Source organism: Protomyctophum parallelum, assembly GCF_964188405.1.
Source record: "Protomyctophum parallelum genome assembly, chromosome: 9".
Classification (NCBI taxonomy): domain Eukaryota; kingdom Metazoa; phylum Chordata; class Actinopteri; order Myctophiformes; family Myctophidae; genus Protomyctophum; species Protomyctophum parallelum.
The window spans coordinates 32,587,068-32,609,881 of record NC_139706.1 but is presented as its reverse complement, the minus strand read 5'-3'; the positions used below and the strand labels follow the sequence as shown (position 1 = coordinate 32,609,881).

Below are 22,814 nucleotides of genomic sequence, written 5' to 3'. Positions count from 1 at the left end.
GACTGGAGGGGACAGGAGATTAGCCTTTCCCAGCCTCCTCAGAACGGACGTGATCCTTTCATCTTCGAGGCTGTGCTGCCTTCCCTGGCAGTCAAAGTGACCATATGTCCGCCCCGTGGTACCACATCGCTCCATTCCAGCACACAAAAGTTTTATCTCCTCTACTCTCGGCATACAAACACCAGCTCGGATTTTCACCGCTTTCGCGTTTCCGCATGCAGGGCAAACAGGGTGGCGATCAGGGACATTACCATATAGATGAAACTTGAGAGTTGTCCGTTTCATTTACCCGCATGACAGAAAGTGTGTTTAACTAACAAGAAGGTGCCACTGCAGGCAAGTTTCAGCCTGTCATGGCAGCTGTTGTTGAAGGGAAATCGATAGCCATGGCTCTCTGAGTCTGTATCATTCGGGCGCCGCTGTCCCCCCAGCATGTCTGGTGGTCAGTTTAATTTTCTCCCAAGGTGATGCAGATGAGTACAGCCTCTCGCTGCCTTCCCCACAGTTCCCCCTCTCATCTCACATGACGTTTACCAAGGAATGACAAATGAGAGAGAGCCATTTAGTTAACCGTGAGGCTCATTATCACTGGTCTCGGTTTATGATTTATTTAAACTGACTGATGAGAACCCCATTAACGCGGTACATAAACACGTGCACACCCCCCTCCAACATGTGGAATACCAGCCCCAGTGTTGTAGCGTTATGTAAAGCCCATATCTGGGAGACGGGGAGCTTGTCTCGTGTCTTCACCGATAAAACCCATCGCTGCTGATGGACTTTTGAGGAGACTGCCATCTGCCGTGCCACATGTAACCTTACGCTGCATCTGCCATCAAATCCTGTGGGCTGTGTCGTGTGGAAGTCTGCTTTAGTAGACATCACTGCAGCAAATTGGCCCATCTACTCAGGCAAGCAGATGTTGGTATCTCCACCGAGTCCAATGGAAGGTGCATTATAGAGCATATGATTTTTTTTTACTTTTCACTGGTCGGTGTACTATATTCAGTATACTGTACTGTTTACTTGACTCACAGATCTCTCTCCACTGCAATGAGAGTACTATGTACTTTACCTTTTCTTGTGTAAAATAATCCGCCTGGGACTTACTTTAATGATTATTTTAACCAGTCTATATGGTAGGCTATAGACAGTATGCTAAATATATATACAATAGAGTACATCTGATGCACTGCATTCTTTATTGTAGTTTGGACATCGTTGCAATTAACTTTTAGACAACCATAAAAAACAGTTATGACATGTTTTTTTACCGTAAAACTACGCCAACTCATTAAAGCAAATGCATTCCTACACCAGTCCCTTGAGCTTTAAGGATTATGTTACTGCTTTTGAAGATGGAATGCTCAATACTAATTTGTAAAACATGCAAACATGCAAAATTGTATATATATTTATTATTATTATTATTATTATTATTATTATTATTATTATTATTATTATTATTATTATTATTATTATTATTATTATTATTATGATTTGTTAAATGAATAATTCTCTCATCTTGCAGTGGCAGTGAGAAGGGTCATTTGTTTTGGCTAGCTGTCAGCGATGTGATTGAAACCCTGCGATATGATTCTATCCCTGCCTTCTGTGAGACGGACGCTGTCTGCCCTCCGAGGGCAGGATTAATGGCATGGCCCGTTTGACGGATTTACTCTATGTGTGATGCAGGCAAATTGGACAGCCTGTTCCCCGATGACAGCTTCATAGACACGGGGGAGATTGACGTGGGCCGCAAGGTCGCCCAGCAGATTCCACCCGGCGTCTTCTGGAGGTCCCAGGTCTTCATTGATCATCCCATGTACCTGAAGTTCAATGTGTCCCTGGGCAAAGACGCCCTGGTGGGCATATACGGCAGGAGAGGCCTCCCACCCTCACACACACAGGTAGGGAACCTTCTACGGTTAATATCTCACTAGATTTCAATGGTGAAACAAGTACTCAGATTGCTTTTTACTAGAAGTATAGAAAGTATGGGCATAAAAATATACTCTTGGTTAAACCTTTTCGAAAATAGCAGATCTTGTAGATCAGCTCTATGTTTCCAGAGTTTTTATATTGGATAATTTTGTAATAAATTTAAACTACTAAGATACTTTCAAATAATTGTTAGTAAAAAGTATTTACCTCTGAGATGTAGTGGCATAGTAGTATAAAATATAGAAAACTGGACATAAAGAAAAGTACAGTACTGCAGTACTGAACTCACATTCAAATTATCATGAAAGAATGGAGCCTGTAGTGCCATTGCCATTCATACAGTATATCATCAAGAGAAGGCTCTAAATGTTTCTGAGATGTGGCTTTTGCATCACTGCATGCGTTTCAAAAGATATGTATCCATTCCCTGTTCCGTAGAGGAGTGTAAATATCAACGTTGTAAGACAGACCGTGTATTAAACAACACCCTGTAAATGGAAAAGTATTTCATAAATCTTTCCTCCTTTTTGCCCAAAGGATTTATTGCAAAATCATTTGAGGATGTTCCTTAAATATTCAATGTCATCAATGAATCACCCACAAGGTTCAGGGCTCAGGGGGCCAACTGAGGAAGATTTGTCTTTGCACTAATTCTTCATCTATGTGCAGTACAGTATCATATACTGTATATCATGTGATTTATCATATCTGTCTTTGCATGGATGAGGTCTGCAGGGTATACATTTCATCTGTGAATGTAACCACAATAGCTCGACAGATTTTTCAAAGTGCCGTTCTCTTACGCATTGGAGTTTATATTAATGTTCGATGTGATTTATTTATCAGTCCAAATATTATGTTTGTCTACTCCGCCCTGTTTTTATTCTGAAGCAAATAAGCCAAAGCATTTTTTTTATTTTTTGGCTGATAACATATCGAGTGGCAGATGAGTCCAGAATCACTACCTCATGTAGATGGAAATGAAAGCCTGTCTCATCATTGGTATTCACTGAGACGCAGCGCTGATATGGAGCAAATTGGTGCAGATGTTTTTTGATGGTCCGAAGTGGATTTTCATATGTGCAGCCGGACTGCGAAATTATCACAAGTCGTGCAAGCCGCGACGTACGTGCCAACGGCCCCTTCAACGCTCCTCTGAGATGATGAGTTATTCATGCGAGAACCCAATGATCCTCCGCTATAAGGAGGCTGTTGAAAGCACTCAGTCTCATGTGTCACTCTTAATGGCTTGTCTGCGGTTCGTCTTTATCTGTCCATCTATCTATCTGTCTGTCTGTCTTATCTGTCTGTCCATCCGTCCGTCTTGTCTAGTTTGACTTTGTGGAGCTGCTGGACGGACGGAGGCTGCTGGCTCAGGATGGCTTCCAGGCTGTGGAGGGCCCTGCAGCGCTGCAGCGCAGCCTGGTTCCCATCACTACGCATGACACAGGCTTCATCCAGTACATGGACTCTGGCATCTGGCACATGGCCGTCTACAATGATGGGAAAGAAACGGAAACCATCTCCTTCCTCACCACCGCCATAGGTAAGTGCCCTGGGGCGCGACCTGCCTTAAACCTATTATAGCAATCCCCCCGTAATCCCTATAATACCGAACGGCAGCACTCTACACCCGTACCGAAAAAAAGAGAGAAAAAAAAGGAATAAGAAGGAAATCAGCACCAGTCCAGAAGCCAGGAGTCAGAGCTGAATTTTTGTTGCATTTCAGCAGCTGGTGGGGAAGAGTGTCAGGTTAATCAAGGTGAAGTCGAAACCTATCAATTCAGTTCCATCATGCCATGCACCTGACGAGGGTAGCCATTCCCAACCTGTGGGTCAGGGCCCACAGGTGTGTCGAGAGGATATTGTAAGTGGGCCTCCGAATAATTCTCAAAACATTATTTTGATAAATAATATTACTGATAATACAAAATAAATGTCATGGTATTTTTTTAAACCTTGAAAATGTGTTTGGAACTGACTGTAAACTATACTACGTCAGTTCCATTGAAACTGACGAATGAAAATGCACACAACTTTTTTAATTCCTTATTTAAGGACATCAACAATCATGTTATACAACATTTTTCAAATAGTATTTCTTTGTCCACAGGTTTTTTTTTACATTTTTAAACACGAACAAAAAAATAAAAATAGAAAATAAAATAAAGCGTATGGGAGAGATAGATGATGTGTACAGAAATGTTAAAGTACAAGTGGACACAGATCCAGAAATGGTTGGCAACCATCCACGGGGGAGACAGTGTCAACAGCGGGGGCGAGTGTAACTCGGTAACTCAGGTTAATCAAGGTGAAGTCCAAACCTATGAAATCAGTGCCATTATCATGCCGTGCACCTGAGTAGGGCATTGAGAGATCATAATGCACTCATTAGCCTGAGTGCAGTCTCGGACGAATTAGGGGGCCTGGCTTCCGGCAGCCATTTGCATACATTTCGCACAGAAAATGATTATGCTTTCCTGCCAGTGCTGTACTTGATCACGTGTCCAATTTCCATCTACTTTCCATACATCAAAGCGGCAGACACAGTGGTATAGTAGGGAGTGTAGTGTATTTTTCTGATTTGACCGTCTCTGTGTGGCACATGATCATGTGACCGCCTCTCAGACCTTTTTGTAAGAGGCGATGTCATTTTGCACGTGGCTCCTCTTTGTTCGGCCCTGAAGGCGACTTTGATTAGCGCTCCTGTATCAGGCAAGGTGCGAGAGAGGGCCTGAGGTGTCGTCTTTCACAGGCGGGGGACGGCAGCTGGGAGCTGTTCTCACATGCTCTTTAATTAAAAGCTCCTGGGCCACAGTCCATCTGTGACAGGGGCCGTGCCAGCCTGCGGATCAATGGGAGGCTGTCCTCGACTCCAATGCACATCGCCGACTGGAGACAGTCAAGAGATGCACTATACCCCCCCCCCCCCCCTCCCCCCACACGCACACCCATCCTACACACACACCCATCCTGCTGTGTTGACAACAGCTGCAATTCAGAGCTTAATGGACGATGCGACGCAAGGGAGGGGAGTGAGGGCAGCGTGTTTGCTTTAGCTCACCTCTGCTTCTCGATTGGCTGCCTCGTTGTGGAGGCAAGTGGCGGGAAAAAGTACTTGAATGTTTTACTCGCGTAACATTATTATGACGATATTTTGTGGGCTTGTAGATCGGCTATTTTTGGGACGAGATTTATGTAGAGGAGAAAAATGCGGTCCAAGTGCAGTTGCAACTCATCTTTGTTTTACTAAGAATTGAAGATGTCCAAGTCCGGCATTTGAGTAAATGCACTTATTTTCATTCCACCACTGGACAGTGGACACATGCAGGGGAGGGGAGGGGAGTCGGCCTGGGCAGCGTGTTTGCTTTTCCTGGCTTATCCCTCTCCATTTGATGCACGTAGTAGAGGCAGAGGCAGGAGGGGATGATAGACAGAGGCTGTGTAGTTGAGGTCGGAATTGTTCCTCCATTCACTTTGTGTCTCAGAGTGCATCTGCTCAGAGCTGCTCAGAGGGAGGGCTGCAGGAGCCTTTTCTAAAATGGGTCGCTGGTTTAAGTGCCCTTCAGCAGAAATTGAATCTCACCGACAGCCTGAATCGTATTGAGCCATGGGAGGAATGAAGTTGACCTTCACACAGTGCTGCCCAGGTAAAGGAATATACGTGAACCATATCCATTTAGAACGGGAAGGCTGCAGAGCAGTAGTTCTCATAGTGGGGTCCAGGGCCCCCGAGGGGTTCTTTAGGGGGTTCCTCTTTTAACCGCTGTAACCCTATATGCATTGGCTATTGAAAATAGCATACCTAAAAGCTCTCAACGCGTTATCAGTATTTTTGAAACCTTTTAACAACACACATCCTGTAAGGGGTTCCCTGGCACACAATATTTTCAGATGCAGGTCTACGGCCAATTACATATTAATTTGGGGGTCCTTGACATGAAGAGTTAAAGGACCACTGCCGTAGTCCTTTTTAGTTTTAGTTTTGTCTAAAAGAAGGATAGCGACACAATTATTTTATTTTGGTGTGTCAATAAAGAAATGGAAATGTGAGTACTTTGTCCGCCATGTATTGCATTTTTGGATGTGCTACCTTTTTGGATCTTTTTTAAATTCCTATTTTTTTATGTATACTGGATTTAGCACTCAACTGAAAACCATTCCTAATGAGAAACCTCCTTTTCTCATACATTATTTCAGTCAGCATTGGTGGTGGCGAGGGGGAGGGGAGTCTGTCATGTGTTAACCTCCGGCCCTCTTTACGTGAATGAATGAAAAGTTTGTTCACGTAGCCATGTGGTTGTTCAGCTGGGGTGGAACGGGAACGTCCATTACTTGGCTGCAGCTCCGTAGCAGTGCGAGCTGTGTCCTGCTGAATGTTCAGCACTAGGGCTCTCTGAAGCATGCATCCATTTGTCCCCCTCCGCCTGTTGCCAGGCATGATTCATCCGCAACAAATTCAGCCTACTGGCGCATGCAAGCACACACACACACACGCTGAGGGGGGGGCGGTGAGCCGTCATTCACCTGATGCGTTTGCCGTTAATTGGTCTGAACCAAAATATAGTATCTCCCTGGGCAAACCTATTTTAAACATAGTTGTAGTTTGATGTTGTTGAGTTATTTCTCCCTCCCCCAGCATGCTAGAGAGACAACATCTTCCTGCAGGTTGCGTCTGATCAGAGCCTCTCCGCATGGTCTCCGCCGCCCATCAGTCAGAGTTGGATGAGCATCCTCGGAGAGTGTGGCGAGGCACTGATTAAAACACGCCCTGCTGCCTACGTTTCCGTCCTTCCTGACCGGAGAGACTTTGTACAATATAGTTAGCTCCCCTGATAGGAACGGTAATGAATTTCAATGAAGCTCTGCTTGAATCCATGATTTATGCCTCTGTATGTTGGCTAGGAGATATTCAGGGTTTCCCACCAACCAACCAACCAACCGCCACTACACCCCTCCCCACCACCCAGCCTCTGTGCTCTTAGAAGGAGCACAGGTAATGGGCATGGTAAACACGTAGCCCTGCTAAACCACATTAGCATGTTGAATGAGTGCACTGCACCGGCTCAGGATGTTCCATTGGACTGTGGTGCTGCACAACCATAGCAAAAAGGATATTGTTGCTGTCGGGCAGAAACCTCTTATCTCTATATTCAAACATTTTGTGTTTTTTTCTGTAAATGAATGCCTCACTTGATCATACTACAGTGTCACACAAAAACATCAAAAGTAGTGGATCTGCAAGCTCGAAACGCATTCTGTTTCCACCCGACAGAGACGACATGTGAAACTCCTTTTTATTTTTTTATTTTTTTTGTTATAGAGTGCCTGGTGACTCAGCCATTTAGTACACAGTCCTATGCTTCTTGTGAACAACGTGGACCCGGGTTCAAACCGACTCCCATCTTCTCTATCATGTCTCTCTCTCTATTGCCCTTGCTTTCACTGATACTCACTATCCATTTGTTATCCAAGGCCAGGCTAGTGGCCTGACAGATTGCAGTCAGAGTTTGCCCAATAATCCCGAACGCCTCATCGGACTACATTTCCTTTTATTTTATTTATTAATTGATTTATCTATAAATCAATGAATAAATGGAAATTTAAAAGGAAATTTAAAATGATACCAACACAATAATACTAACAGTAACACCACATAAACACCTATACTCAAATTACTCACAGATGCACACACAAACACACATAGGGTGAGATTTTGACCATGTGGTATTACAGAATTTGCTCAAACCGTGGCCTGAACGCACACATATATGATGTTCCTGCATATTTTAGCATTGGGGGAGTGTCCATATCTTAATTATATATTCGCTTTGCGCAATTTGCTATTAAGCCCCTTAACCTAAAAAGAATCAGGGCATACCGATTACACCTGGGTCTGACCACCTCTTAAATGCAAAAAGTAATGTTTGATTTTACACAAGAGCGATCTGTGCGCTGCTCTGCAGTGTTGCCATGTCTGTTTATTATAAGCGACTACTAAGGACTAAGAACCATAATCCAAAGATATTTTGGGCTAGTGACCCCCATGACAGATTTGTGTTTTTAAATGTTTCAATAAAATGTTTAAAAACATTAAATATCACTTTTTTTACATAAATTGTATTTTACTGTTGTTTTTCAATAGAAACAAATAAAGAGGGTGTGTGCAACAGTGCATGCATGCGTACAGCAATATATGTCCTGAGTGTCGGGATGTAGCTGTATTCTCACATAAAAAAATTGAGATTTGAAACGCCCATGATTCGGTGATTTCTCAACCGTTTTTTTAAAATGTAAAACTCTTCATAATCCTTGAGAAGTTTGCTTTCATTCGCTGTATCATACACCTTTCTATTGTCATCCAGTCAAATGATAGCAAGCGAAATCGTAGAGTCGGGTCAGATGATTTTGGCAATTACGCATGGATTGACAGCCTATATTATTATGCTTGCAGTTCCATTCCGATCTGAAAGGCAGGTGCAAACAAATGAAGTGATGTGTCTGCATAATATCTCCCTCCCTCCCTCCCTTAGTATAGCCTACCACTGCCACGCTGTCATGACAAAGTTACTTAACAAAATAGAGACATAGGCCTACAAGCTATGCACATCATGGCTGTGACAGCATGTAGAGATATATATATATATATATATATATATACAAGTAAGACGCGCAAACGCGTGAAGCGAACGCAGCTCGTGTGTGTGTGGTTGTGTGTGTGTGTGCTACAGCTGCGCCCTGTGTGTGTGTGTGTGTGTGTGTGTGCGTGCGTGCGTGCGTGCCACAGCTGCGCCCTCTGGTGGCGGGCCGGTGGTGTAACAGCGTGACACCACACAGCGTGACACACACACACACAGACACTCAGCCCCTGCTGTCATAGTAAGTGGCTCACTGCGTTCGCAATAATACTATATCCTCACTGCCTGCACCAATCACTCCCACTTTTCACACAGGCATTAACCATAATAACATGGAGGTCTTAACAAAGCCCTTTTTCCAATTTAACTTGTTAAATTATTATTATTATTATTATTAATTTAAATTATAAATTAATAATGAATTTATTTGTGAATTAAAAATGCGAAAACGCACCCAGGGTGCAGTACCCCCCGCGGCAAGTATTTCACAGCGGGTAAGGGCTAATAGGAATAATTAACCCAAATGTGACCAAGTCATAATTTGTGACCTCTTCGTGCTCCTCTGCATGGTGCTGTCGAAAATCACAGGCCTACAAGCTCACAACGCACCATGGTTGCATTGCATTATGAGCTTCGTCTGCTATTGTCGTGCAATGAAGTATGAATCGGGCCTAACACTTAACATAAGACATAACAAACGTCCTGCCAGGACAGTACAGTGTGAGCTACTTGCCCTCACTAAAACATAACTATCACAAATCCACCCGCATGCCCACTGTTCCCTTCTCTGTGTCTCTCTCTCCCTCTCGCATTGCATTATTTTCCTCTCTCTCTCATTCACACTGTTTGTCTCTTTCCTCCACTCCCCTAATTCACTGCAGGTTGCTCTCTCTTTCCTTTGCGTGCGTGCGTGCGTGTGCGTGTGCGTGTGCGTGTGTGTGTGTGTGTGTGTGTGTGTGTGTGTGTGTGTGTGTGTGTGTGCGGTTGTCTCTCTTCTCATGCCCCTCTTGCTGTTGCGCCCTCGGTGATGATTGACTCTCCAGGGTAAAGGGAAGCTCCAGTCGCGGCTCACATTTCCAACCCTCTGCAGGGGGACAACGACTTCTTTGTTCCATAACTTCTGCCTCAGAGCTTGATGCTCCTTCTGTCGCCTGCAGGCAGTGGGCGAGAGGGATTTTTTTTCCTTTTGTTTAATTCAGAGACCTCGTGCGTGTTTGGGATTCGAAGAGCTCGGCCTTGTTTCATGCAATACAAGCTAACTAGGAGTGATAATTGGTTGTATGAAGAAGATGCGTAAATCCGTTTATCAGTTTCGACACAGTGACATTGTTCACTACATGATATGGGCGGAGAATGATGCACATGTTGTGGCTGCTTGTGGCTCTGTTGTGCTGGGAGAACGTTAATTTGAAGAGAGAGTCAGTATAGCATAAATGCATCTTGGCACCAACACTCCACTCTGAGATGTAATGCCAACTAGGAAGGTGTTCTCAGTAGACTTTGCCAGGAGGCATGCCTGATGCAGATGTCTGTCTGCAGAATGTGATGACAATGTTTAGGGGGTTGTGTGCGTGTATGAAAAGGCATGGTGTAATGGGGGGTATAACAAAGGAATATCATTAGATCGTTACAGTACAACCCACTAGACTGTTAGGCTGTATGGCAAATCTTTGGGAAACAGTATGGGAAAGTACTAGTGTAGCATGTTGTCATCAATAGGAAAATTGTGACTTATAAAACAATAATTGAAATGATTAAATAAGTTAATCATACTATCCATTAGAATACGTTTGCGTCAATTCGCATATATATGAAAAATATACAAATTATTACACAAACCTGCTTCGATGAATAATCGATAGAATAACCACTAAGAAAATAACCGATAGTTGCAGCCTAAAGACGTTATTTTAACGTATTATGTTTTTTCAAGCCCTACTTGATCATACTACAGCATCAGGCAAAGGCATCAAAAGTATAGCAGCTCAACAAGCTTGAAACACGGCTCAAAGCACGGCTCAAAGGTGGTTTTTGATCTTGTAGATCTGCTACTTTTGCTGTTTTTTTATTTGAATCGTGAAAAGTAAAGGTTCCACCCAACAGCAACGATTTCATAGTCCAGATGTAGCATACATTAAGTTGACTTCACTGTGGACCATGCAGACTAAAATGATGCAATAGTGGACTTCGGCAGAGCACGTCCACCTAGGCATGTTCGTCTGAAGCTCAATAGTGGTGACCTACCGAACCTAGCGTTCACGTTCTGCCAGGATGACTCGGCATGAAAGTGTTTCACCTCAACATGCATCACTGCAGAGAAAAGCAGTTTCAGCTGTTCTGTCTATACTTGGCAAGTGTAAAATAATGTATACAGTGTGTACTGTGTATTATAGTTCTTGGAAACCCTGTCCAAAAATGTAGTGTTCAACATGTGTTTCGGTGTTTGTGCCTCCAACAGAAAATCCCATTATTTTGTACTTTAACAGTGCTGTTTATTTATTTATTCATGTACACATTTTTTTTTTTTTTTGCGGCTTACGCCTTTATTGATTTTGTAAGGGATAGAAAGTAGGCTGACAGGAAACGGGAGAGAGATGGGGGGATGACATGCGGTAAAGGCCGTGTCGGGTCCGGGAGTCGAACCCGCGGCACACCGCGACTGGATCACCAGTCCGGTGCCCAGACCGTTACGCTACGGCCTGGGCCCATGTACACATTATTAGCCATAGAACTTTTTTTTAGGTTTATATAGGTCAGAATGCCTTTGTGCTGCAACATGCATAATGTGACACAGGAGTCTGGCGTTTGGGTTCGTCTTGATGGCTTTTGTTTTTATTTTTTTTGACAGTCAGAGGGAACATCAGAGCGGTTCAGCAAGCTGTCACCACACACACACACACACACCCATACCGTACACACCCATACCGTACACACGCTCGCACGCACGCACGCACGCATGCACACACACGCACACGCACACACACACACACACACACACACACACACACACACACACACACACACACACAGTGGCAATTGAGTGAATGTTTCACAGAGCAATTCTAACGTTGAAAAAGACTGCAGTCTGTTCCTGTCAGTGTCATTAGCATACAGGGATGAAAAGCAATTCTGAGAACAAACACGTGGGAGGAAATTGTTTACTTTTCCAAAATTTTCAAAACACATTACGCTGGGGTATGCCAGCTTTCACGCATCCTAAATGATGCGAGCTCACAATGTGTTGCAGAACAACAAGCTTTTAGATCACCTGTTTATTTGTGTGACACCGGTGTGCGACTAAGTGCAAAGTCTGTAAAGCAGGTTTGCTCTCTCTTTCAGATTACACAGACAACTGCCCCAGTAACTGTTTTGTTTCTTTTTCAGATTCCATAGACGACTGCCCCAGTAACTGTTTTGGGAACGGCGATTGTGTGGCAGGGACGTGCCACTGCTTTCTAGGCTTCAGAGGGCCAGACTGTGGACGCGGTGAGTCGAGCCAATTTCTCCCACAGTGCATCTCCATCCCTCTGTCTGTGATTCATGCAAGTGAGTCAGCCCACAGTGTAATTAGAACGCCAACGAGCATCGACGAGGCACGACAGACATTTTGTACACGCACAACTCTACAATGTCATTTTCAGTTCAATTAGATTTGTCTAATTGCACATGTCAGTATGTGAACACATTTAATGTGTTTCAGTTAATTATAGGTCCAATATATTTTGACAAAATGTCAGGCAATCTTGTGTAAAGAAGAGTACAACAACAACCTATATGGCTAATTATGTAATCAGGGTAAAATTGAGAACAATGATCCAGAAAACATTGTATAAACGTGGCTGGGGGTGTCACCCAATCCTGATTGAATAGTGCATGTGCAAACACCACGTCAAAACCGGCGGCCAAATACATTTTGGCAGGTCCTTGACATGAAAAGTCTGAGCACCACTGATTTAGAAACAGGTTTTTCAGAAAACTGTTAAAGACATTTAGTAGGTGCCTCAGGCCTTAATGGGTTAACAGCTAGTGTTGTGAGGCCATTCAAGTGGATGTAAGGCTTCATCGCCATGCTGGCTTGTGGTGGATTTTTGTAAAAATAGAAATGTGCCAGTGGACAATAATACCAGAAACACATAAAGAGCTAGCCCTGAATGGCCATAACACATCTGTAACTCAGTGTTCAATCTGTACATTCTCAGAGTTAAGGGGCTCCTTGCAAATGAAACATTTGAGAACCACTAGTACTACTGTAGTTGGACTCCTAATATGCCATAGTGCCAATAATTGTCATACATTTTCTGAAGAAAACCTGGAGACTTGGCCTTCATTAATTGGGTGTCATGATAAAAATAAAAGGAGAAAAGACACGGACAAGACCAAGTCTTTGCCATGGATACATCATACATTTGTCCGTGCACAGACATATTGATGACCCCTGAGTGGATGTGTGTGTGATGCTGTCTGCTCTTTCCGAAGCCTCCTGTCCGGTGCTGTGCAGCGGGAACGGCCAGTACCTCAAAGGCCGCTGCATGTGCCACAGTGGCTGGAAGGGCTCCGAGTGCGACGTCGCCACCAACCAGTGCATCGACGTCACATGCAGCGGCCATGGAACCTGCATCGTGGGCACATGCATCTGCAACCCTGGATACAAAGGCGAAAATTGCGAAGAAGGTGATGACCCGCTGATTCCTTGGGTTTTTAGAGTCTATGACTGAAGCCTGCATGATGTATGATGATTTATGATGATTTTTAACACGTTATGATGGGATTGCATTGGTATTGGGTTGAAAAACTGTTCACTTGGTGCAAATAAATATAAAATTATATAAATGCATAATTCCAATCATTCAGTCTCTCACAACACATACAACAGATCTCATCATTTGACTGTATATTGTAGTTAAATATTTTCTCTAAATTGTAATTTTCCAAATTGTGTTACTTATCCTTGTTTTCACTTAAAGCAATATTATGTTTAATGTGAAATAATGGCAGCAGCTCACCAAGTCTTCATTTCAATAGATTTGAAGGGTACCTTATTGTAGGCTACTATTTCCGTTTCAGTCATATACTGCACATCCTTCATGTGGTTAAACAGTAATGTGAACATTAGGAAGACGTCAGGGCTCTGGTAGGGTTGGGCTATTATGACTTCAAATCAACAACACGATTATTTTCAACTTTCACCTTGAATAAATTAAATAGTGAAATCCCATGAACTTAGATTGTCAATTTGTGTACGACGCCATTGTACAGCAAAGTATAATTTAGCAATGGAGTTCCAATCCAATCCACTTTATTTATAAAGCACCAAAGTGCTTGAACCAAAGTGCTGTACACTCAGTACCAAAAATAGAAACTAAAATATCAAGCGCAAAACAACAATAATAAACATGGCAACATAAAGACCTAACGCAGTGGAAACAGCAACTGTGGCGCCACCTTGAGACGTTTTTGCTATTATTTTCAACGGGGTGACGTCACATTCATTTTCTAGATGCAGGGTTAAGTCGTTAATAAGACTAATGCATTTAGTTGATGAAAAAATATCTATTCACATTTTTTCGTGTTGATTCATTGATAAAAGGGTAAACAAAAACCCATGGGTGCCCGAGGCTAATAAAAGGGGGATTATTCGATTAACTACATGAGCAAGGTTAAGTTGCTTTATTGTTTCTAGATATCGGTTTCGATATATTTTCGGTTAATTTCCCAGCTCTAGGCTATCTTCCCCTAAAAACATCACGCGCCCACCTTCCTTAATTTCCCTCCTACCCACGCTACGGATGCATGGCGGATTCATAGCATTTAGATTAATCACACGAAAAACAAACCCATTCATCGTGTGAAATTCAATGAGGTGGAGTCGTGCCGAGACCAAGCCTGATTTCAATCCATTAACAGCTCTGCACATTAGCGATGTGGGATAAGGCTGCTGCGCCAGATAAGATTGAAGAAGCCATTGTGTTTGTCAGCTCTTGAAGGCTCTCATTTCAAGATGAAGAATGGCCATGAGGATTTTGATAAATGGGGGTTTGTGACATCCATAGGCCCCCATTCTATTTTGGTGGGCAGTGGTTGGCCATACGGATGGGGAATGCGGACCAGGGCCCTTTAACATCTCTACCTTTCTTCCCTGCGACCTTCAGACGCTATGATTAATTGCCAGGAGAGAGTGCCTTGTCAGTTAGCCTATGATCTTTGTGCCTCGTTGCCCAAACCATCTGCTAAGAAGCGAGGGATCTTGTTTGTCTCACTACGTAAGGCCCCCTTATACCCATTTATGTCATGGTAAAGGCGAGCTGCCATGGCTTGGCCCTGTGGCTCCCAGTGGCTAGACATTATCGCTTTCCTGGCGCCCCATTTGCCATCTGTGTGTACCGGGTAGGTATTGTTTGAGTGGGATGACCGTATTTTATTCCTTTTGACCGCCCCCCAACCCACATGACACACACCTCACCACACACACACACACACACACACACACACACACACAAACACACATTAATATGCATCTGAGGACATTAACGTTTCCAGATGACAATATGAATGCAATTTCTAAGCCTGAACTGCAAGTCTTAGGCCTTAGTCTCCTTGTAGCTTTAGTAGCTTGTAAATCAGCTACGTTTTAAGGTTCCTAATTGCAAGCCTAACTCCCCAAATATTTTCTCAAATTCTACTATACTTGTGGGGGACATTTGGCCCTCACAAGTATACAGTAGCAATACAATTACACCTGCATGGATGCACGCACGCACGCACTCACACACTCACACTCACACTCACACGCACACACACTCTTTCTCTCTCTATGCACTTATTTAACAACGTGTCATGGGAGCCGATCGCATAGCCAACAGCCATTCACTTTGCATTTGCATATAAATTGAAATTATGCATCTTTCAGTGTTAATTGGAAAACTATAGATACAGTGGTGGGAGATCAATGGCGTCGTTATGTTAGCCACAGTGATCTTCTAACTGTTCTAACACCCTGCTTCTCAACCTTTTAATTTCAAGGGTCCCCAGTTTGATGTGCATTAGGCCATAGACCCATTTGATACGATTTGGTTTTTTTGGGACAAATGCAAATGGACTGGTTTTACAGACCCATAATTTTCCATAACTATTGACCATTTAGCTGAGGACCCCCGGGAACACCCTCAAGGACCACCGGACCTCATGTTGAGAACAAATGTTTCTCAATGTTTCCTTGTGGGGGGAAATGATTGATACTTGATACAAAATGGACAACTCTGAGAGAGTACAGATGGAACCAATTGCTTCCATGCTCTCTAGAGTTAAAATAACACTAAGGATTATCAATGAAGACATTGTATCAAATGGGGGTTTGTGACCTAATCAATGCACATCAAACGGGGCGGCCTTGAAATTAAAAAGCTTTTCAACCACTGTCCTAAGAGGATGCAAACGGGTGGGGGAGCGTGCTGTTTAACAGAGAAGTCTAACAGCCTTCTCTGTTAGCCTCAGGCCTTCCCAGACTGTGGCCCCTCTTCCCTAGCTGTCCTTTGTGGTTAACATTCTGTGGAGGTGGGCTCTGGTTAGTGTGGCTTCGAAGAAGGAACACACACCCAATTTAGAGCAACATGCTCCTTGTTAGAAGGGCGTCCTCCCGTCTTGTGGGAGGAAAATCTCATTACAAGGATGTTAGGAGTGTGTCAGCCAGGACGAGCGTGGGCAGTACCCACCATGGCAGGTTGGCACATTCAGACCCCCTCTCCCCCAGAAAAGAAAAGAAAAAGACCATTTCATCCGCTTACATGTTGGGCTGGCACATGTCGGGCGTGTGCTTAGCCGGCTTAAACCGCAGGGTAGCCAATGGCAATGGCCTCTGGAAAGTGATAAAACGCAGTCCCTCTCTGTTTACCTGAAGCTGTGTCTTTGAATGTGTTTTTTTTGTTGTCTTTTTGTAGTGGACTGCCTGGACCCGACGTGCTCTGGCCGAGGGGTGTGCGTCCGGGGAGAGTGCCACTGCTTTGTAGGCTGGGGTGGAGCCGGATGTGACAGTCCCCGGTCCTCGTGCATGGACCAGTGTTCTGGGCACGGAGCCTTCCTGGCAGACACCGGCACCTGCAGCTGTGATCCCAACTGGACCGGCCACGACTGCTCCACAGGTTAGTCCTGCACTCGGATGAAACGCGACCTGGGTTTGATTTGCTGGGGAGGGGATGGGATGAAGGGATCCATGCTTTCAAATATTTTGAAAACATAAAAAATAAAATCCCAAATAGCGAACATAGCTTACAACTCATCATGAAGCAACGTGTTGTGAGCTTACATATTCACTATTTGTTATACGGCATTGTTACTACAATGGGAAGCCTATGGATGCTAGCGGCGGAAGCTAACGGAGGCAAAAAAAAGGTACCGGTAAATAAATATTTTTTAATGTTTTTTAATCATCGTGTTTCTCGTGGATGGCTCAGATGGAATTAATATCTTTCCACAAGATCTCTCTTGGATAGCACGGAATGGGTTAAGCCTCTCCCACAACTGTTATTATTATTATTATTGTATGATAATGGGGAGAGGTTAGGGTTAGGTATATTTCGATTGGGCCTTTTGACTCAAGGCTTTCAGGAAGAAACCAAAAATACGCAGGGAAGACATATTTGAATATTATTAGAGGGTCTATTAGAGTATTGTTAACTCCATAGACACATGGACACACAGGAAAAAGTACAACAATCACTGCACTCCATCTCTCTTGTAAGAGAACAGTGCTGTATTTTTTAATTAACAGAATATTTCAATGCAGACATAATGTATTCAATAATAATGCTGCTCAATGTTTCTCATTTTGGACCCATGATGCAATAGAATCCAAAGTGTTTTGAGGAGTCAGGGTCACATTTCTACATTTGAATTAATATTTTACGGTACATAGATAAAAATGATGAAATGATTTAATTCTTGATGTAATGGTCCCAGCTAGAGATATTGATGCAGCATGTATGGCACATGTGTCATGGGGCTCCTTGGTGTAGACACTGTATATATATATAGATGTATATATAGATATAGATGCTATAAAGTATTTTCTCTCTACGTCTGCTAGATGCACTAGTACTATAAATCTAATGGTGGATCTCTCCACCTCGATGCCCTAAAACAAAAAAAGTCTCCTTCATTCAAGCAATCCAATCACATTGATCTCCCTGATAGTTCTTTGATTGCCACCCCCCAACCCCCCTTTCTCAAAACAAAACTTATTTAACTGCTTGATTCATTGACACTTTGGTAATTGCATGGCCTTCTGCAGAAATAAACAATTGTGATTATGCAGAGAGGAAAAATGCTGCACATAAAAGTGCCAATTATTCACATCAATGATCAATTATAGCTCCACAGCCTGTGATCAAAAACCACATAGTTGTTTGCCCTGGTCTTGTTATGTTTTTTTTATCAATGTCGATGCGACTCCGTAGATCTGCTTTTTCGCTACTTTTGTCAATTTCTTTGCTTTTATTTATTTTCACCGGGATGGGGGACAATTATTTTACACCTTTTCAACAGAACATGTAGGCACTCAAAACAAAGTGTTATTGTTACTTGCACGAGCAGAGCGTTGCAAGTACTGTTTTCGGCTGCGTATGTCGGTGACTGCCTCGGCCAATCTGGGATTGTGAATCTTTGGTAGTCCCCTCGCCCCTCAGGCATTGTATATTTTTGGTGGCATCGCTGATCGGCCAATCCAATCAGGGATTGTATATTTTTAGTGGCGTCGATCGGCCAATCAGAGCACAAGTTGGTATTTGTCGGGACTCATTGGTGAGTTTTGGGAGACCCTGCTTTAAAATGGGACTAATTCGGCCAACATGGGACTATTCCAGCCAAACCGGGACTGGTGGGACGTCTGGTCACTTTATCCCTGTCTGAATCTCTCTTGGCTGAGCCAAGAGAGATTACACATTGTTAGTCAGCAGCTGTAGCAGTAAGAAGAAAAGTAAAGCAAAAATATTGTCTGAGGCACGGTCTCATGCAAGCTAATATGCTTTTTGTTTGTTTGTTTCTTTCTTTTTTTACCTCTAAGCGCATTGAGGTGCTGTGAAGTTGGCACTCCAAAACAAAGCTGGAAGTTAGTCGGTGTTGTCTCTCGTGCTTCGTCAAAGGAAATCGCTGCACGTGTTTAGTAGGCACATACTGTAGGAGCACGTCAAAACATGTCAATGCTTGGTTGGTGTGCTTGATCAATATGTGAAAGGAAAAGTATTTCCATCTTTCCTGTCTCCCCATTTAATAAATCCCATTGGGAACCTGGAAAAGCTTCTGTATATTTTATTTTATTTTATTTTATTTTAAACCAGGAGGCCGACTTTTGTAAAAACAATGTTTTATATTACTCCTCCATATTTTGTCCAAATATCCTGCAAATCGTTACGCAGTATCTCTATAGTCATGTGCTCAAGACAGATCTGTCCGATATTTCCTATTCCATCCTGATTGGCTAACATTGGCTTTCAAAGTTTGCAGAATTGGTTTTGAACAAAAAGCCTCAAATCATGAACGCAGGGTGCAATTTACGTGAAATATTTCACAGACGTTCCTACTAGGCTGAGGAATATATCCCACCCTTTTCACATTGGCCTGTTATAGCGCCACCAACAGGTGGATATTTGCAAAACACATTTTTGGAACAAAATGCCTCAAATCATCCAATTGCCATCCAAGGCGTAAGAAGAAATAGCACCCTTTTCACATTGGCTTATTATAGCGCCACCAGGAGGCCACAACCTGCCCTGCCCCCACTACTGTTGACTTAGTTATTTTTTTTCAACACTGAGAGGGACGAGACTAATATCTACGCAGTGATATTAGTATCGCTATGTGAGGCTTGTCTAGTCATGTATCTGACACAGATCAATATTTTTACTAAGATGAAGACGTCAGCGGAAACATTGTCTAGTCATGTATCTGACACTTATCCAGAGTGACTCAGTTCTCACAGCAGCAGAACATTATCAGAACAGCTTATGTTGCCAAATGCTGTGTCACTGTCACCTACGCCTGCCACTTTGTGTGCATTGCTTGCATACAGTGGTGGGAAAAGTACTCAAATGTTTTACCTCAGTAAAAATATCAGTGCTGCAATATGGGTATACTCTGTTACAAGTAAAAGTCCGGCTAAAAGTCTATTTTAGTCGATCTGCAAGCTTACATGAGCTTGTACTGTAGATCGGATATATTTTCAAATGACCGAAATGTATAGAGGGCTGAAGTGGTTGTATGTTTTGTAATAATAATCAAAATCTACAAAGTAACTAGTAGCTAAGGTTTTCACATACTATAAATGTAGTGGAGTAATCTACATAATTTGCCTCTGAGATGTAGTGGAGTAAAAGTACTGGTAATTGGACATTTTCAAGTAAGTACTCAAAATGGTACTTAGTTACTTTCCAGCACTGGAAATGAATGACTGCTGGTGGCTTTGTGTGTCTTGTTGTTGTCAATGTCGACGTGAGCACAGGGTCAGAATGGGTGAGCAGGGAGAAAGCTATCTTGCTCAAGGCTTTATATGGGCCAATATAGTGAAATCCTCTATCCACTGCTGTCCTTTAGACAATATCTTTTGTGTTGGTACGCATGCAGTATTCCTGAAGTAGGATTTGTAGTTAAGCAGTGAGTGGGGCTGCAGTGTGTCCTTTATATTCTGAGCAGACATGCTGACCTATTAGGTAATCCTGGGGATTTTCATGGAAATGGGTAGTTACTTTGAGCTCCTCCTGCATGGAAGTTGCTCTGTAAGTGATGATAAATTGGGTCTTTATCCTCTTTTATCCCGTTCATTGTAAAGTTTTTTTGTGGTCCAATATGGCACTACATTATGTGGTAGGGTATTACAGCCGGCAGCCCATAACCTCAGAAACTAGGCGAGGGAAGGGGGAGGGGGGTTGGGGAAAGACAGAAAACTTTCAGCATCTGTCTTTTCATTGCTCTCCTGAAATTTCCACCTCCCCGGAAAAAAACGTATACGCCGCCAGCGGCTTTGCCCCTGTGTGACCTGTGCTCCGAGTTACAAGGCTTCTCACAGCTATAAAACACCCTCAACGCACATTGTTTCATGGTCTCTTATTTGTGGTATTCTTGTCGCAGTTTTGGCCATTCTTGCACCCTGAGGGAGGTTTGTTTACAAGGTCCTTTAGAGTAGATTATAAGGGCTATCATGGGGATGAAGGCATGGGGAGAGAGTATGTGTTGCACGTCCGTCCTTGTGTCCGTCTGTGGACAGCTAATCTCTGGCACCATTGGCTTGATCGCAGCCAAACTCTGCACACACTCTCCCTGGATGCCAGAGCAGAACCTATAGCGCTACCAGGAGGCCTACTATTGGACAAAATGCAGCAAATCTAGAACAAATCGTGTGATTTCCGTGAACTTTTGCATGCACATTCCCACTAGGCCAAGGAAGAAATACCACTTGAACATATTCAAATCAGCCTCATGGTGGCGCTATAACTGGCCTATTTGTGTCTTTACCTATAACTGCACCGATCAATGCAAAACTTTGTATTCACACTCCCTAGATGCCAAGGAAAAACCTTTGCCCAGCATTTTTAACATCTGCCCTTTATAGCGCCATCAGGAGGCCAACTTAATACGTTTAAAGTAACATAACATAACATTTATTTTAATTACTGCTTCAGATTTTTTCACGTCTTCACGTGAACAAGACGGGTCTGTTTGATTTCTCATATTCCATCCTGATTGGCTAAGATTGACTTCCAACTGTGAAACTGCATGCATATTCCAACTAGGCTGCTATCAACGCTCCTATCCTGGTGGAGACCTGTGCCCCGAGGGGCACTTTTTCTAGTTTGCAATGTAGCTGCCTTGCAATATCAATATTTAGTAGTAATATCCAATTTACCGTAATCGGTCATCAAATAATCATGAATCCGTTTTTTTTCAGTTTTTTCCCCCTTATATATCAACAAATAGTATGATTAACCACTTTACCCTGTATTATACTGTATTATACGTGTCATTGCGAGCTTGTAGATCTGCTATTTTCTTTTTGTCTTTTTTTGTATATATAATATAATTGTAATCGAGGCAAAATTGTGAAATCCTTGATCCGGATTCCTACTACAACATCCATTTACGTTGGCCTTTTGTGTGTGAAACTGTTCGTATGTCTGTAGAAGAACTTGTGGACAAAACACGAAAATACATTGTCCCTCCACTGCTGATGAACTTGATTGATTGATTGATTGATTGCTGGACCTTTATCACAGTAACTACCTCCACAGCATTACGTTTACATATGCTTAATGAATGGCAGCATCGTGTTTGTGCACGCACGAATGAGCGACCCGAAGCGGCGCTTAATGAAACCCTTTAAAGATGCCTCTAAATGTATGGTTACATGTACAAATGAGGACCTATTTGCATAATTTAACTGAGCCTTACTCTGTAATTAGCAAAGAGAGGGATGAGGACTTGTTTTTCTACAAGGGAAAGAAGGGGGTAATGTCATGTTATAGTTGGGCCTGAAAGGTCAATTTTATTTGCAGCATGGACAAACCAGGCCCTGCAAAGGCAGTAATTGACTTATTAATAGACTTTACCTCCACTTTCGTTCCCCAATGGTTCCGTTTTGAAATGGGTTTGGCTAACAAGACAGGAATGCATGGCTGCTATTGTTCACTTACTGCCTCATGCTAAGCCTTTTTTCTAACAGTGCACTTCAATAAAGAGGTAACGATTCATAAGTAATCTGCCGCCGTTTACTTTCCAAGCGGCGCTTCCATCTCCTTGTCATTCTGTCTCCCTGGAGTTCACCAGGCAGCTTCGACGGCAGGCCCTATCTCAGACTGCTGTCACGGAGGTCTTTTCAGACGCTCCTTCAATAGTGCCAGCCGAGCTTCAGCGCCACGCCGCCACTCAAGGCCTGGCTGATTCGCTCGACGAAATAATGGATTTCGCAGCTGAAAGAAACTATTGTGTCACGACGTGATATGTTGAGTGTCGAGCAAGTATGAATCAGCGGCACGTCTGTGTCTCTGTTTAGTGAAATTGCACTACTCTGAGTTGCCTGATCTAGTGGCTATACCTCCTCCCTGCGTTGCACGGCGAGCAGAAATCAAAATAGGATAATGGCGTCCCGTGCCCAGAGTCATTTTTGTTAACCCTCCCCGCTGTGCCCACAGCACGGGGCAGAAGGCCATCAAGCGCGGAGCGCCGTACACAACAGCGAATGCGCAGCCATGT

At 43.2% G+C, this 22,814-nt stretch overlaps 1 protein-coding gene across 2 annotated transcripts in view; it reads left to right on the top strand.

The window, feature by feature from the left end:
* Positions 1-22,814, top strand: part of tenm4 (teneurin transmembrane protein 4) — a 286,524-nt gene that overhangs the window by 155,372 nt on the left and 108,338 nt on the right. For both annotated transcript variants that reach the window (XM_083772809.1, XM_083772808.1), the window contains 5 exons: positions 1,696-1,910; positions 3,277-3,490; positions 11,967-12,068; positions 13,059-13,253; positions 16,517-16,717. In XM_083772809.1, the coding sequence (XP_083628935.1) occupies positions 1,696-1,910; positions 3,277-3,490; positions 11,967-12,068; positions 13,059-13,253; positions 16,517-16,717 (927 nt within the window). The remainder of the gene's footprint in view (positions 1-1,695; positions 1,911-3,276; positions 3,491-11,966; positions 12,069-13,058; positions 13,254-16,516; positions 16,718-22,814) is intronic.